The sequence below is a fragment of the Oncorhynchus keta genome, chromosome 23 (genome assembly GCF_023373465.1).
Source record: "Oncorhynchus keta strain PuntledgeMale-10-30-2019 chromosome 23, Oket_V2, whole genome shotgun sequence".
NCBI classification, from domain to species: Eukaryota; Metazoa; Chordata; class Actinopteri; order Salmoniformes; family Salmonidae; genus Oncorhynchus; species Oncorhynchus keta.
The window spans coordinates 46,253,342-46,271,551 of NC_068443.1; the positions used below are offsets into that span (position 1 = coordinate 46,253,342).

The 18,210-nt window shown below is 41.9% G+C and overlaps 1 protein-coding gene across 2 annotated transcripts in view; it reads right to left on the reverse strand.

Annotated features, from left to right (window-relative positions):
- Window positions 1–284: 284 nt before the first annotated feature.
- myo10 (myosin X) overlaps window positions 285–18,210 on the reverse strand; it is a 221,272-nt gene continuing 203,346 nt past the window's right edge. For both annotated transcript variants that reach the window (XM_052477336.1, XM_052477337.1), the window contains 14 exons: window positions 17,650–17,745; window positions 16,354–16,447; window positions 15,929–15,984; window positions 14,344–14,486; window positions 13,971–14,162; window positions 9,540–9,697; window positions 9,255–9,378; window positions 8,510–8,807; window positions 6,557–6,764; window positions 6,243–6,379; window positions 5,141–5,261; window positions 4,460–4,951; window positions 3,883–4,074; window positions 285–3,665 (listed from right to left, as the gene is read on the reverse strand). In XM_052477336.1, coding sequence (XP_052333296.1) covers window positions 3,555–3,665; window positions 3,883–4,074; window positions 4,460–4,951; window positions 5,141–5,261; window positions 6,243–6,379; window positions 6,557–6,764; window positions 8,510–8,807; window positions 9,255–9,378; window positions 9,540–9,697; window positions 13,971–14,162; window positions 14,344–14,486; window positions 15,929–15,984; window positions 16,354–16,447; window positions 17,650–17,745 — 2,422 coding nt within the window. In that variant the 3' untranslated portion in view covers window positions 285–3,554. The remainder of the gene's footprint in view (window positions 3,666–3,882; window positions 4,075–4,459; window positions 4,952–5,140; window positions 5,262–6,242; window positions 6,380–6,556; window positions 6,765–8,509; window positions 8,808–9,254; window positions 9,379–9,539; window positions 9,698–13,970; window positions 14,163–14,343; window positions 14,487–15,928; window positions 15,985–16,353; window positions 16,448–17,649; window positions 17,746–18,210) is intronic.

Here is an 18,210-nt window from a genome sequence, read left to right on the forward strand (position 1 = left end):
ATAATTTTCCTCGATGCTCGAAGCACTTTCATTAACGTTGTACGGGGGGAAACACTACATCCACGAGCAGTATGTCGTAACCACCTGGGTGATGACATGGTAGCCATTTTGCACCAGACAGCTTACACATCAGCTATCACAGTGCAGAGATGAGGAGAGCGAATCGTGACAATGAATTTATGTTGTGTCATTTCTTTGTCTGATTTACAAGTGTCAGATTGTCTCCTCTAATCCTGCATACTGTTAAAATACACACAAAATAACTCAAAACACAGACACCTCAGTAAATAGGTATTCATTTATTGCTTGAATCATCCTTTAATATATAACACAGCTAGTACAAATGAGAAAGAAAAGATACACCGACCAAGACCAGTATTGTATACCGCTGTTATACTTTCAACTGTAAGCTTTGAAATTGACTTTGGGAGAAAAATAACATGGTTACATCTCATATATTTCTTTGTGGTTCAAGTTAGAGATAATTGTATAGACGTTTGAAACCAAATCCATTGAAAAAAGAACACGTGTACATAATATACAACAAGGCACTGAGGAACAATCCTGCACATCTTTGGGTGGAGCTACCGCCCGCGGAGTTCCAGTGAAATGCTGTGGGGTGTCGCTTATGTTAAAGCAACCTTGCAGGAACTTTACGAGAACTTTGCTGGTAGAGGGAAATAATGAAGCACCTTCCAAGCTGGAGATATTTTGAGTAAGGTACTGCCGGGTGTTTTTCGTCCAGATGTTTAAAGTAAACGTGATTATTTTGGACCAAGCTGCCCTATCTATATTATAATACACTAAGCTTTCTAAGCTGAAGGGAGGGTCTACTCCTAGCATTTTTTGGCAAATTTTCTGAATCTTTGTCTTGTTTCCAGATTTTTGTGTTTGGAATGGCACTGTTGCTATTGCATCATGTCAGTGCCATTATGAAGTCATTTCACCCCCAAGGCAAAGCCTATAAAAGCATGGGTACAGCTACTCAGTGGGTATAGCAATAATCATGCCCAGACGCAGACAATCTACTTCTCGCCCAGTCCGCAGGAGGCGTAAAGAACTCTTGGGTCCCTATTTAGAAAGTTAGGTCCCTTTCCTTACTAGCCCATCAGGTAAGTGTCCTTTGGGCTGCAAAGCTCACTAGTCCAAAGTCTTCTAAATAAAAACGGGGACTTTAAACTAACTACGACCTACAGTATGTTCAATCAGATTAAGTGTTAACCGGTAATGTTTTGGAGGTGTTGGAGGTGGAACTGCATTGGAGCCATAAATCGGTAAGCAGCTGCTCTTGCGATCATTGTCACGAAGCCACACCCGCCCCACTCATGTTAGCAGTTCCCGAACGAGAAGGTGTAGGTTATATAGAAATGATTACCCTCAAATTGAAAAATCATTAAACGAATGAAGATTTTTACCATCCTATTTGAGGTGTAGATTACATCTCACATTCCAGTGTTTGAACTTGTAAACACAGATGCATATGGGATTTCTGTTCATGCGACTCTGCAGCATATGGCGATGTACGCTTCAGGAGTAAACGCTGGGATCCAATTATTTTTTTTTGACAGCTCTAATGCGGTGCCACCTCCGACAAAAACAACGGCGGTCGGCTAAAGCGGATCTGATTCAAAGGAGCTCTCAGGCTAGGATTCAATCAGATCAAGTGTGAACAGGCGACAGCTGACACCTACATAGCTGGTGTTTTGGCGGTGTCTGAGGTGTAACTACATTAAGAGCAGTCAAGCAACAATAAGGATTTGTGTCAGCCTAATCGAGGTGTAGAGGCTGCATAGGATTATTACTAATGCGACTCGGTCCATCCAATGGCAATTTCCACAATAGCCTACCGCACAGAGCTGCTTGTGGATTTGATGTGGTTCTAGCTCTGCCAAAACAAGCGATATGCAAATGTCGGCTAAAGCGGATCTGATCAAATTGAGCCCTTTCTCTTTTTAATATTTTAAATTTTTTGCGGGGTTTGGATTGGCACCGCTATGGGAGATTATGCTGTCATAAAGCATTTGATGTAAGTTAAGATGTACATTTGTGGGCCATAATAATTGACGGGCCATTCCTAATTACCATGGCAATTAGGCCTCACAACAGTAATATTACATTTGCAACATGCAGTACAGTATAAACTGCACTGCTACGCTTATAGTCTATAGCAGGCAGTGGATAAAATCTTCAGCAGTATCTCATGACCCGCTGCCCTGTTGTCCCCCCCAACTCTTAAAAGTGAGGTATATAAATGAGTTAAAAAAGCACGAGTCAAATAAAGCACTAGGCCTAAAATCCTTTCAAATAATGCTGTGAAATAAAGCGAGGCATATAATGAGTCAAATGAGCACTAGGCCTGAAACAGTCCTTTGTAGACACACTGGAGAGGTGGAAATTCCACTTCTACACTTTGAAGTGGCCGCATCCACATGCAAACTACACATTTTAGCACGTCACTTCACTCAAAAACTTGATATTTTTTTGGGGGCAGCTAAAACTCTGATTTGATTTGGTTTGGTCCAACAATACAATATTGATTCCTGCAATGAAAGTGTTTGCCTTGCCCCGTTTCTCCCTGTGTGCTCCGAGTAGTCTAGATGATGATGATGAACAAAATAAATCTGCAATTCTGAAGCCCTATTTTGACAGTAATATTCTAGCAACAATAGCCTAATTGTCAATCCAAAATGAATGCCAATCACTCACTGGTTTAGGTATGTCTATTTCACATCGAAATCGATTTATCATGCATTCCTGCTTGGACATATTAGATGACACAACTTGAGTTGAGAAAATTGGTATACCCAGAAAGCTGAACAAATGTTTTATTTGTACGAGGGGGAAATTTTCATTAAATCAAATAATTAATTTCCAATGATTTACCGTGTGTAAGGATGGGGTGCCGCTAAGCAGTCTGCTATTTTAAGGGTTTATTTCAAGCACTTTTAACCCTTTAATCACTGGCAATGTTCCCCTTTCAACAATCAATATATTTATTAAAAATGCCACTTGAAAATAATTTGAGTTGCATATTTCCATTTCTTCATAATAAAAGAGATGGTTCCTTAACAATCGGCCCGAAATTTCCAAAGCTTAGAAGTGGGCGTCCAATTGAGGGTTCATCCATTAGAAGAACCAAACATGGCACTCGTGAGTTGGTAGAAGTTTCTCCTCACCGCTGGTCCAGGGTCAGATTTTTTTTTTGGGGGTTGGGTAATCTGATCCTAGATCTGTGGTTAGGGACGACTTCTAGCTTGAACCCTTATAGATTCTGACTGGCCATGCCCCAACTCGGCACACTTATAGGAACCACCCCAGTAACACTAGTCTCACCCTGTAACAAAAGCCCTTGTAATGGTAGCACGTTAGCATAAGAAAGACAAAGCTAGCTGGTTAGCAATAAGAGCCATGAGAAAGTCAGTCTGGCCCAGAGTGTTCAAAATCACGTTTCTCCAAAACACTGAGGGAAAGGTGTCCTGACAAGGCTGTCGCAGGACTCAACCTCCCCCAGCCCTCTGCTAAGTGATGAAAGGTGAAAGGTCTTGGACGACACCTCACCAGGTGCTACACTGGCTACCGTAGCTGCTGATGGATGCAGAGTTGCTGTAGCGCTTTTTAACGATCATGCTAATGTATGCTTTCATCAGCTTGGCAATGTCCATAACCTGGGGAAAGAGTGAAGGAGGCGCAGTTAGGACCTTACAGTTGACACAGTCGCTGTATAACAGAAAATGGTTTGCAACACTTTCTATGGACGTATATATTATAATTATAATACCGTGTACCATTATTGCATTGCATTAAAAAACATTCCATTACCACCATGGCTCCTTATAACAGCCTATATAATGCACAAATGGGATCATGGGTGGCTTAACATACCAGACTGGTCTCGAAGAGCAGTTCGCGGCCCTCCACGGCTATTTTGTAGGCATTTGGCAGTGGGGCCCCAAACGAAAGGATGAGCTCATAGGGGAAGACCTCCAGGGGCCAGGGTTCGCCACGCTTATACACCGAGATGGCCTCCCTGCTCACCCCCAGCCACAGCTCCACTGGAAAGGCCCCGTCACAGGACTAGGAAAGGAGACAAGAAGGAGACATGGGTAAATTATGGTGATAGATTCACGTATAGAGTTTTCCGTTTTGGATCTGGGCGTTATTTTTTTTGTTTTCGGTCCAACACGATGCATCCTCATCAAGCCCTTGAATCAGGATTGTGTTCACAAGGCACTAAACGTAAGAAAACAGACTGAATCAACAGGGAAACACAAATCAATTTTTTTTTTTTTTTTTTACATTTTCCATTGTGTGCCCTAATGAACACAACCGAGGTGTGATAGTGGTAGAGTAGAACAAAAAATGCGAAATGACCGAGGATCCCAGACGAAACGGTGTAAGAAACCCTGTGCTAAATGTCTAAAATTGAAATGTAAACCACTGTTTGGTAAGGCCCACTCACCTCCACTTCGAAGAGCGTGGATCCGTAGCCGGGCCACTCTTTGACCAGTGCCATGTACTTCACCATGGCCAGCTCCTGGTTCATCCCCTGCAGCTTCTTCCACTTGTCCACCAGGCTGGCTCGCGCTGCCGCTATCTCCTCCCTCATCCAGGCCTCGAGCGTGTTCTCCTCCTCCAACTTCTGGCGGCTCATTGAGCCGCTCCTGAAACTACGCCTTAGCGTTCCCTCCAAGAAGCTGGAGCGCTTCTTCTCCAAGGTTCCATCGGAACGGTCCACCACTGACCCCATGCCCAAACCAGTGGCCGGGGAGAAAGTCTTGGCGGAATGTTGGATGCGGGCACGCAACCGAGTCATTGGGAACACCTGAGACATTTCGGGCACGGTAGCTTGGGGGTTGTAGTCTCCGAGGAGGTATTGTAGTCTTAGGGCAGCCAGGAACTGGAGGGTCTCCTCCGGGGCTGGGTAATGGCCTCTGATCACCGCCTCGTGGGCCTGGAGGAGGACAAGAGAAAGAGAGAGGAGGAAAGAGGAAAGAGATTGTCTTTGACAAGCTGTTATCATCGGATTAACGTTTAGACTGGCAGATACACAGCCAACAACAATTACGGATCTTGATAATTTAAAGTCTGAAGACCGACCGACAGAAACAGTGTGGATGGATATTTTTTTGCTGGTTCATACCTGCTCAAACATGAAGGCAAACTCAACACAGTCCCTGGGTACATTATCTGTGTCTAAGAAGCAGTAAAGCTTAAAATAGAACTTCCAGCCTGTCTTGGTCTCATCTTGACTTGCAGAGAGCCTGGAAAAGATGAGTGAGTGTTACTAGTACTGTCCACACACACACACACACACACACACACACACACACACACACACACACACACACACACACACACACACACACACACACACACACACACACACACACACACACACACACACACACACACACACACACACCAGGGTAGGCTAATAAAATAGGTGTTAAAAGAAAAGCTTTTATGCCCAAAATACCAACATTTGCTGAAACTACATCCAAATCTCTCGTTGTACCTTCCCATCTAGTCAAATCGTTGACATGCACAGCCATTCCTTACTCCACTCAATGCATAGGCCTTGCTGTTTATACCAGCTTCCTTTGTTGCATTGAGCAGAGTTCATATTTTGTGCATTCTTATCGTCTTTAAAGCTTAAACATTATTTGGGCGTGTCAACATCATTTGGCGTGCATCCCTTCAACTGAGTAAAAAAGTTAGCTAGTGAGCAAAAACAACCTGACAAACTAGGACTAAATGCATTTTCTCTAGCAATGAGCAGGTTAGGCTACTGTTGAATGAACATGAGAATAACGCTTTATTGGTGTATTCAAACTTGCAAAATGTAATCGGTGTGTGTGTGAAATGACCTGTGCCCACAACCCGTCTCCTGGCTTGTCCACAGAAAGAATTATAGCTGGCTAGACAAAGATGCTGTCCACTTTGCACCATAGAGTTAACCTGCCCCAGCGCTATCCATTCACCAGTGCTGAATCCTCAGCTACCGTTATAAAACATTTTCCTTTGAAGCTTCATTTTCTCATTTTCGCCCAGTGCTTGGTCGAGTTTGCTTTATTTACCGTGATAAAGTATGTAGTATTTTTGATGTCTGCCTTTTATTTCAATGTAGATTTATTGTTGGAGCTATCTGTTGAGTAAATCTGGCTTTGATTAATACCCTGTACCTACTCAGCCACCGCACGTCACTGACACACACACACACACACTTTATCACACAAACGTACTTTTCAAACTTGGCAAGGACGTCAGCCACCACTGTGCGGCTCTCAATGGCTTTGTCAGTGGTGTCATTGTGCTCAAACAGGGCGAACATGTTCCTGCTGTCCTCCATGGCCAAGCCCCGTATTAGCTTCTCTACCACCTGGGACACACACACACAGTTATCAACATTTTACGGTGGTTATCTTCAGCTAACTTACCTCCGGTAACTGTAGACAGGTATGTTTTATTTTGGTTAAGGTTATTGCAGTCCGTTACCCATTACCATTGGATCACCACAACCCTAAACTCCCAACTTGTTTCCCTCCCCGGCTCTCACCTCTCCGGCGGTGGTGTGAGAGTTGATGGTGATTTTGCAGGAGCCTCCGCCATGGCAGTGCACTGTGGTGGTCATATCCTGGCGCGCCACCACGGCCCGGATCTCCTCCTGGGAGGGTACGTACTCCCGGCCACGCGTCTTCCTCAGGGAATCCAGGCCGAATGAGGCGTAGCGTTCTATCTCCATGCCCGGGAAGAGCTCCCGAGCCCTGGAGGAGAAACAGAGGGGGTGCCCTGTTATGCTGGTGCTTTTGTTGAGTTTTAAGGCTCTGCGATACTAATGAAGCATTACTTTCATGACCTGGAAATAGCCATTTCAGGATGTGCTATACCAGATGTGAATTCTACCTGACCTGCCAGCTCCCACCATATTTCACATCTATGAATGTGACGTGGTCATTTGGTAACACTTTACATGAAGACGGTATACATAATGCCCTCATAACACCTTCATGAATGCTGCGTTATCATTCATAACATCCTTCATAACACATTTATTCAACATCATTCATAAGGAACCTTGAAAATATCTGTTTTTCTTTTCAGTAATTCCAGTAGAAATCTAGTGGGAGTGAGCCTGATGGTTGTTGGTGTTACTGGGTTAGTCCTGCACACCACAAGACCGTCTTAGCCTCTGCTGAGCTAAAGCCAAGGCATTAACTTCAGGTCTCAACATGTTACAATGACATCAATTGCTCTGGTGCCATCCAGACCTGGGATCAAATAGTACTTTTTGGACTATTCCAATGGTTCCATTGTGCCAGGCAAGCTCAACAATCAAGCACAGCTAGTTAGAGCAGCCTTTCTCAAACCTCTCCTCAGGAACCCCCAGCCGTATTTGAACTATTCTAGAGCAAGCAAACCTGATTCAATTGGTCAACTAATCATCAAGCCCTTACCTAATTGAATCAGGTGTGCTAGTTTGAGGTTACAACAAAACTGTGAAATGTCTGGGGGCCCCCGAGGAGAGGTTTGAGAAGCACTATAGTATTTGAAATACACAATTTACACCGAGGTCTGATTCCAACCCCAAGGCAGAGATGCCAAACTCAATTCCTGGAGGGCTGAGTGTCTTGCAAGTTCTCTCTCCTACCTTGTACTTGATTGATCAATTAAGGTCACTGATTAGTTAGGAACTCTACTTACCTGATTGTTTAGGTCTTAATTGGAAAAGTATTTAAAGGAGATAACCAGCAGATACATGGCCCTCGAGGAATTTATTTAGTTACATAAAGGTTCAATAAAATAAATTAAAAACTAAATATATAACATCGCCCTCCGGAAATTGAGTTTGACACCTCAGCCTTACTGCCATTGTGGCCCTGAGCAACCCCTAAACTGCTACCTGGGTAATACTCAGAGGCTTAGGCGGTGCTCCCAGACTGGTGCGTAAATAGTGTGTCAGGAGGTTGGGTACTGTGACAGTAAAAACATGAATTTCCATTGTACTGATGACTAAAGAGCTATTCGAAGGGACTTTAATTTAAACATGTTTTATGAATGATGATAAATAAATGTGTTATGACGATTGTTATGAATAATATTGCAACACTCATAAAGGTGTTATGATAATATTGCAACACTCATAAAGGTGTTATGATAATATTGCAACACTCATAAAGGTGTTATGATAATATTGCAACACTCATAAAGGTGATATGATAATATTGCAACACTCATAAAGGTGTTATGATAATATTGCAACACTCATAAAGGTGATATGATAATATTGCAACACTCATAAAGGTGTCATGACTTGTTCCAATAAGGTGTTACCCCCATCATATAAAGTGCTCCTGCTCATTTAGCAGATGGTTTTATGCAAAGTGTTTATGCAGCTATCAAAAATAACCAGAATGTGTGGCCCACAACACTCTGATCCTTCTGATGTGTCGTTCAACAGAAATCAAGACTGACCAAATGTCATATTTGCTACAACACTGGGCCCTCTCACCTCTTGAAGTGGAACTTGAGGTACTTGAGGATTCCGCGCGATGGCATGAACGTGCAGCACATGCATGCCAGGATCCTCCAGCTGCACAGGTTCCCAGGGCTGCAGGGCTGTGGGGGGCGAGTGGTCTGTTTGACCAGCTGGCAGTAGAGCTCATCCCTCAGGGGCCTCAGCTCCTGGCCCGTCTGCAGCACACCCTGGATGATGGTCACGGGGTCAGTAACACCCTCCAGGTGCTGCAGCGAGTTGAACATCTTGAGCGCCTCGTCCTGGAGTGTCGTGTAGCCCTTGTTCCTCAGGGCTGCAGAGGGGAATGGGGGTAGTAGGTAAGGGGCAATTATAGATAATAACTCAATATTTTCAGAACAGGACATGTCTAATGCACTTATAGTGTGTGTGTGTGTGTGTGTGTGTGTGTGTGTGTGTGTGTGTGTGTGTGTGTGTGTGTGTGTGTGTGTGTGTGTGTGTGTGTGTGTGTGTGTGTGTGTGTGTGTGTGTGTGTGAGATAGAGTGTGTGTGTTTGCGTGTGGCCCTAGTTTTTCAATGCTGTTTTGGGGAGAAGGAAGAGGTTACTGTCAGTTGGTGAAAAGTGAGAGCGAGAGCGAGAGAAATAAAAAGTGTGTGTGTGTCAGAGAGAGAAAGAGAGAGAGATGCATGTAGAGGGAAAGAAAGAGGTTGCTATCAGTTGGTGATGTTGGTGAGGGAGGGAGCGGGTGCATAATGAAAGGAGCATAGTGTGCGATCTTACAGCTGATGTGGATGTCTCCGTAGGGCAGGGGCAGCAGTGGTGAGTGGAGCGGGTGGTGGCTGTAGCGCAGGATGGGGTTCCTCTTATAGATTTGCTCCACCACCTCGGAGTTCAGACAGTTCTCCTGTGGATACAGAATGACATGACTATCTCATCGGAGAGGAGTAAAGGAAGCTTCAATCTAATTATTTCTATTATAGAAATACACATAATCATGGCTGTCAGGGATGTTTCCAGAGTGACTTAGTTTTTTCATTCATTTTTATTTTAAAATGATTGAAAAACCTTGATGTCCTGGATGAGCTTCTGGGTGGGGGTGTTGATGGGGGCCTTGGTGTCGATGACGTTCTGCATGGCGCTGGCCCAGCGCGTGGACTCGTTCAGGAGCTTGGTGTAGAGACGGTACGAGTGCTTCCGGCCGTAAACTGTGACGTTCCAGTAACCTGGGAAACGAAAAGAGTGGAGGATTTAAAATTACAATTACATTTACTGAAAATGTATGAATTCAGTGTCAGTTGTTTTGGATATCATCTAGATCCAGGCCTATATGATCAGGACTATTTTCTAAGTAAGATCAACATTAATCATTTTTAACCTCTTGCTCCTACCTGGCACGCAGGCGTCCCATCTAGAGATCTGGAAATGCAAATGCGCTACGCTAAATGCTAATAGTACTAGTTAAAACTCAAACGTTCATTAAAATACACATGCAGGGTATTGAATTAAAGCTACACTCGTTGTGAATCCAGGCAACAAGTCAGATTTTTAAAATGCTTTTCGGCGAAAGCATGAGAAGCTATTATCTGATAGCATGTAACACCCCAAAAGACCCGCAGGGGACGTAAACAAAATAATTAGCATAGTCGGCGCTACACAAACCGCACAAATAAAATATAAAACATTCATTACCTTTGACCATCTTCTTTGTTGGCACTCCTAGATGTCCCATAATCACTATTGGGTCTTTTTTTCGATTAAATCGGTCCATATATAGCCTAGATATCGATCTATGAAGACTGTGATAAAATCGGAAAAAAAAATAGCGTCTTATAATGTAACGTCATTTTTTAAAATTAAAAAAGTCGACGATAAACTTTCACAAAACACTTCGAAATACTTTTGTAATGCAACTTTAGGTATTAGTAAACGTTAATAAGCGATCAAATTAATCACGAGATGAAGTGTATTCTATAGGGGTCCGTCTGGAAATAATGTCCGGGTATTTCTCAACCAAAATATCCGGTCGGAGACCTGGAGAAAAAGCCTGTCTCTTGTTTGTTTGACCAAGAAACAAAGAATTGGCAAATGACAAGACTGTTGACATCGTGTGGAAGCTGTAGGTATTGCAACCTCAGCCCCATTTATTGTCGTTCGCCCATAACAATGGGTTGAAGTGGCGGATGGATATATTTTTCCATTTTCAGTGATCAGATTTTCCTGCACTTTTCGATGAAACGCACGTTCTGTTATAGTCACAGCCGTGATTTAACCAGTTTTATAAACCTCTGAGTGTTTTCTATCCACACATACTAATCATATGCATATACTATATTCCTGGCATGAGCAGCAGGGCGCTGAAATGTTGCACGATTTTTAACAGAATGTTCGAAAAAGTAGGGGGTAGGAGTAATTAACATTAAACCCGTCTTCGATTTTAAAATTGTCTTTGTATTTTATTAAAACAGAAAAATTATGATTTTTATTAAAACAGAAAAATGAAGTAAGGGTATCTTGAAAAATGAATATAAGACTTCTTATATCAGTCTTAAGTATAATCTCCTTCTGATTGTACGTTGTTACATAAATCTGTTTTCGTTATAAAAACAATTATTCGTATAGTTTTTCCCCAAATTCAGTTTTCTCAGTTTTGTTTTTCTAGATTTCAATTTTACAATTTTCTTTCTCAGGTTTTTCAGGTTTTCGCTCTCAATCGCACAGCAAAATTGGAAGTCCACAACAATGCTAAAACAACATCAGGAGACCACTTTTTAGGTCTGAAACTAGGTCTGAAGATTTTTGGGTGTAGTTACACTTTAGTTCAAGTGTGCACCTAGCAAGATGACAGAGGCATCATGCCCATAGGGGCCCCATCAGAATGGTCCTGTTAAAACAAATAGGATTATAAAAAAAAATCTATAAAAAATGTTTTTGTTTCTCTGCAATTACTACTAGCCACCTAACAAAAGTGCTGGAAGTGCTGTTTTTCCTGAAAAGCTCTCTGTTCCATAGCCTGCCTTCACTCCATTTAAATGGATATCAACCAGATTCCTTCTCCTATGGCTTCCCCATGGTGTGAACAGTCTTTAGACAGTTTCAGGCTTTTATTTAGAAAAATTAGCGAGAAAGATCACATGGATGGCTGGGTGCCAGCAGCGTTTTGCATGCGCAACAGTTTGGAGCAGACATTTTCTCCCTCTCTCCTATTGAAGAAGCTACAGTCCTGGTTGAAATATTATCGATTATATATTGTAAAAACAACCTGAGGGTTTGACATGTTTCTACGAACTTTCCAGATACTATTTAGAATTTTCGTTTGCCTGGTCTTGACCGCTTGAGTCTGTGGATTTCTGAACATAACGCTCCAACCAAATGGAGGTATTTTGCATATGAAAATAATCTTTATGGAACAGAAGGAACATTTATTGTGTAACTGGGAGTCTCGTGAGTGCAAACATCTGAAGATCATCAAAGGTAAGCGATTCATTTTATTGCTTTTCTGACTTTCGTGACCAATCTACTTGGCTCCTAGCTGTTTGTAATGTTTTGCCTACTGAGAGAGGTGTCCTTACATAAACGCTTGGTATGCTTTCGCCGAAAAGCTTTTTGAAATCTGACACAGTAGATTAACAACAAGCTAAGGTGTGTTTTGCTATATTGCACTTGTGATTTCATGAAAATGAAATATTTTTAGTAATTTAATTTGAATTTGGCGCTCTGCAATTCAGAGGATGTTAACGAAAAGAATCCCGGTAACAGGATGAATGAATTAAAAAAGTGTGGCTTCAACAGCCAAAATCTGAAAAGGGGAAACATCTGAAACCTGTGAATTTCTGACTCAGTTTGACAGCCTAATGTATCTGTTTAAATAGTAGGCATACTATTATCCTACTTGCACAGTACAGCTTGGGTTGGCCTGACTGTGAAAGACCAATATGGGATTCATCATTTTAGGTCATTCACAGTGTGTCACTGTTTCTCGTAGAATTTTTCACACTGGGAAGCTTTCCTCCACCGTGTGGGACATTCTGGAGTATACCCACTTCTCCAGGCACCACTACACTGCTTTTAGATGCACGCCAAACATGCTGCAACTTGTTTTCTCACAAACTGTCCGCTCTCTGTCTTCACAGCAACTCACCGACTGGAGACGAGCAGGTTAAAGAGAACGTCTCTAATTGGATGGAAAGTTAGGGGTGATTCGACTAATGGGCTGTCGGTTATTCTAACTAAAGGGACAAACTAGGGGTGCATAGGGAAATTAAATATAAAGGCCTTTTCTACAGTGATCTTGTTAGTATGAGATAATAGCAGCATTTCCATGACTACATATTACGACACATCATCGTGTTTTCACTCTTTCACTCTCATTTTGGATAATTCTCCACTCACTTCCAGACTCTCCAAGCATTTGTAATACAAGATCAAATAAAACAATCAAAATTAAACAAACACAACCCAGAAGAAAAAGGCCCTGCAGGGACGGGACATCCTCCCTCAGCACATCTGCATCCTAATCAGTGTGGCTACCTCATGGACTGAGTGAAGTGTTTGGAGAAGTGTTCTGGTTATATTCCTTCCTTACATACCTGAAGTGTATTTCCTGTTTCTGCTATGCTGCGCTATTGATTAAGTTTGTCCTCTTTCCCTTTTACATATGTATCTGATGTGGTTTAGATCCCTCAAACCGAACTCTGCACCTCGAAGCCAGTTCCACTGCATTTCTCATTGTTCCCCTATAATCAGGGACTGATCTAGACATGGGACACCAGGTGTGTGCAATTCATTATCAGATAGAACAGGAAACCAGCGTTTTACCTACCATTGTCTAGTTTGCTAGCCATTAGCCTTATCCTCTTATACAGGCCTTTGTTCTTGAGCATCTACTTATCCTTATATTGTTGTACTGTCTGCTAAATGACTTAAATGTAATGTAATGTAATGTACTGAATTAGATATGTATTCTTTATATGGTTTATTTCCCAGAAAACATCCATCCAACTTTCGTCCTTAGATCCGTACCCTCTTCCTTTACAAACATCGAAGCTTAAAATATCAAGACCAAGAAGACAAACCTGTGTAAAACAAATTGGTCAAAGGTTACCCTCCTCTCACCTTGTGTTCCTACAGACTCCCCCTTTGTGTTACCCTCCCTCCCAGCCATCCCTTACCCCTTTCCCTCATTCTTACACGAATCCTACTGTCCTGGCTCGGATATTCTCTTTTCACATAGTCCTTTCTAGCAAGGTTCGCACAACTATGATGAAATGCATAACTAAGCCAGCACTGTAGAGTTCGGCTTGACTCGGCTCAGCTCAGTAGTGTGAAAAGGCTATCACCTGGATGTGTAACCAAGCCAGCAAAGTACAACACAGCTCGGCTCAGCTCGTAGTGTGAAAATGTTATCAGGTGCGTGCAAAACCAGGCTAGCGCGGTAAAATACAGCTAGGCTCGGCTCAGTAGTGTGAAAAAGTTATATGTAGCTAATCCAGTTCTAACCTGTCTCCTTGAAGACCTTCTCGTCAGGCTGCACCACTGAGCACAGGCTATTGAGCACCAGGGTGCCCAGCTTGAGGGTGTTGCGCTCCGAGCTTTTATAGTAGTCCAGAGAGTTGTGGGTAAGCAGGAACCAGCGCTTCTTCAGCTTCAGAGAGGCTCTGCTGCTGTTCTTCATCTCCTTGTGGAGCCAGCCTAACGAGGCAGATATTTGAACCATTTTACAACTCAATCAAAATCAAATATCAACCGAAATGTATCCCTAAAGGTGTATGTAGCATAATATAATATAACGATCTGGTCAGATAATGCTGTAACATAATATAATAATATAATGTCGGACCTCTGGCGCTAATGTAACGTAACAATGTCTGACCTCTGATGATGAACTCCTGTCCCTCCACACGCGTGTCTCCTTTGGAACGTTGCAGCAATGTTATCCAGTGATGCATCTCTTCAGGAGTGTCGGCAGTGCAGTGTAACACCCTGTTAGCTGTGATCATCACAAAGGAGTTGGTCCTGGGAAGGGAGAGGAGTGAAGTTGTAGATTTAGTTCAACTATGTTTATTGGAATGTATCTTTGTATTTGTATTTATTAAGGATCCCCCAGACAATAAAAAATATTACTTTACATTACATTTCACAACACTTTGTGTTCCCTCAGGCCACTACTCTACTATCACAGAAGTACCTACATTACAAAATCCATGTGTACGTGTAGTAGAGGTCGACCGATTAAATCGGAATGGCCGATTAATTAGGGCCGATTTTAAGTTTTCATAACAATTGGAAATCAGTATTTTTGGACACCGATTTGGACAATTTTTATTTTTTTTACACCTTAATTTAATCTTTATTTATTATTATTATTATTATTATTATTATTATTATTATTATTATTATTATTATATATTTTTTTACACCTTTATTTAACCAGGCAAGTCAGTTAAGAACACATTCTTATTCTCAATGATGGCCTGGGAACGGTGGTTTAACTGCCTGTTCAGGAGCAGAATGACAGATTTTCACCTTGTCAGCTCGGGGGATTCAATCTTGCAGTTAACTAGTCCAACGCTCTAACCACCTGATTACATTGCACTCCACGAGGAGAATGCCTGTTACACGACTGCAGTAAGCCAAGGTAAGTTGCTAGCTAGCATTAAACTTATCTTATAAAAAACAATCAATCAATCATTCATAATCATTAGTTAACTACACGTGGTTGATGATATTACTAGTTTATCTAGCGTGTACTGCATTGCATATAATGCCTTTCTTAAAATCAATACACAGAAGTATATATTTTTAAACCTGCATATTTAGCTAAAAGAAATCCAGGTTCGCAGGCAATATTAACCAGGTGAATTTGTGTCACTTCTCCTGTGTTCATTTCACACAGATTCGGTATCAGCTTCAATAATAGGTATCGGTGTTGAAAAATCATAATCGGTCGACCTCTAATTATGCAGCTTCTACACTATATTAGGCCCAGCCTTTGGAACTCTGGTTTTCCTACATATGGCTACTATATTGTGATCACTATGTCCTATGGATTTGGATACTGCTTTAAAGCAGAGTTCTGCAGCATTAGTAAAGATGTAATCAGTACATGTTGATGATTTCATTCCTGTGCTGTTTGTAACTTCCATGGTAGGTTGAATGATGACCTGGACAAGGTTGCAGGCACTGGTTACAGTTTGAAGATTATGTTTTTTATCCTCACAAGGTGAGGTATTGAAAGGTATTGAAAACTGTCAATCATTTTGACCCCTATCTTTTTGAGAGAAAAAAGTACTACTTGTTCAACAAATCTCAATTGTTTCAGTATAAAATAATATAATTTCCCTTTTTTAATACAATGTAGCTCAGTATTTGAACCATTTATACAGTCATTTTTCTTCATCTTTATCAAGGGTGTCCATCATTTTGGACCCTACTGTCGGTGTAACTTGAATCTTTACCGTTCAGGGTTGTCTGACGCACAGACTGAATCGATCAAGCCAACATCGAGGGTTCCCTGAGGAGAGAGAGAGCCTTTATAAGAGAGAGAATAGATGTCCTTCAACTACCAGTCACTTTACACAAAAGATATGGTTCAGTGTGACTGGAGTTTGACCTTCTTCCAACTCCCTAGGTTCTCATTATTTCCCCACATCCACACACACACAGACACACACACTCCCCCAAGGAAGAGTGGCGACTGCCTCAGCAACAGCTAATTGGACATCCTAATAAATACCTGTTCTGAATCAGACGCCATCCCCCAAAAAACACAATGTTTTCCAGCATTCTGTATACCCAGCTTTCCCTTTACATACTGTATAACCAAAGCTCCCGTATTGAACTCTATTTCCCAGCATCCTCCTCTTCTTCCTGTAGTACTCACCACTGCATTCTGGGGGTTGGCTTGTTCGTCGTGCATCTCCCTGATCTCTTGCTCTGTGGAGGTGTGCACCTGGCTGAGCACACTGAACCACTGACTGAAAACACAGAGAAGAGTGTCAGCCAATAGGAACCACAGAAACTACACACAGGAACAATACAACAAGAACACAACATTAGTTACAGAGAACAACAGAAATGTGTCTTCTGCTCCGTTCTCACCCCTCCAGGCAGCACACATCACACATACAGCTATGACGAGCACGGGTAAAGCTGCAGTGCAGCACCCCTGAATGGAAAGCGCGCCACAAGAGGATTTTAGCTCTATGGATAAATTATTAGACTGTATTAGTGATTTAAATACTTGGGACGGCTCACAAATTCCTTCAGCTGAATCAAGACAAGACCGAAGTAATTATTGTTGGAGCCAAAGCACAGAGAGAGAATCTGGCTGCACATTTTATTCATGGGTGTTATTTTAGATTCTGAACTAAATTTACATTCATACATTAGGAACGTGACCAAAATAGCTTTTTATCACCTGAGGAACATTGCCATGGTGCGGCTGTTTCTCTCTCAGGGTGATACAGAGAGACTTATCCATGCTTTTATTACAAGCAGGCGTGACTGTTGTAATGCCCCCCTGTCTTGTCTACCCAAGAAAGCCATTGGTAAACTGTAAAATATACAGCATGCTGCAGCACGGGACCAAGATCAGAGGAAGAGCACACATTACACTGGTTTTAAGGTCTCTGCACTGGCTGCCTGTGAGTTTTAGAATTGGTTTTAAGATTCTTCTTTTGGTTTTTAAATCACTCCACGATTTTGTGCACCCCAAAACATGTCAGACACTCTTAAAAAGTGATGTACCCAGTAGGTCCCTCAGGTCCTCTGGACTTTTAACTATCCCAAACCCTAGAACCAATAGGCATGAAAAGGCAGCCTTTAGTTATTATGCCCCAAACCTCTGGAATAGCCAGCTAGAGAAACTGAGGGGGGCTGAAACTGTGGACATATTTAAGAGACCTTGAAACAAAACTTTTTAGCTTTGCTCTTCCTTAGGGTGGTTTTTAGTCATTCAGTTTTTGTAAATATTTCAGCTTTTGTTAGAATTTTTTATTATAATTTTTTCTTGTGAAGAACATTGCGTTGCATTCCATGTCTGAAATGTGTTGTGTAAATAAAGCTTGATTTCATTTGTTTTGATATGGGCAGTTGAATAGCTTGGTCTCTACTTGGTCAATAACTGATCCTCGTAGATGACCATGCACATGTACACACACACACACACTAAACTTGCCTTGCATCCTCAGCGGTCTCAGCAATAAGGTGGTAGGTGCGTTCTGGCATGATGATGTCGATTCCGTTCTCCTTGCCTGTGTTGTCCACAATCTCTCTGCAAGATAGAAGTACATCAATCTAGATCAGTTCCCTCTCTTCAGATATAAAACCTAGAGACGAAACCCCAAACAGAAAGGCATTAAGAAAGACAGCTTTGTATAATACTTTCTTATATTTAAATACTCTAAAATGCATCCTTCCCTCCTCCGATCTTTGAGGAAATCACTGATCTAACATGATTTGATAGGAGCAAGGTTTTCACTGTGTCAATAAACATGTCAAGTAAGATCACTGGAAAAATTGGTGTTTGACCAGATACAATTCTATTTCACAGTAAACACATTGACAACAGAATTTCAGCATGCTTATAGGGATGGACACTCAACAAGCACAGCACTTGACTGATGATTGGCTGAGAGAAATTGATGATCAAATTATTGTGGGGGCTCTCTTGTCAGACTTCAGTGCAGCTTTTGACATTATCAATCATAGTCTGCTGCTGGAAAAACGTGTAATGGCT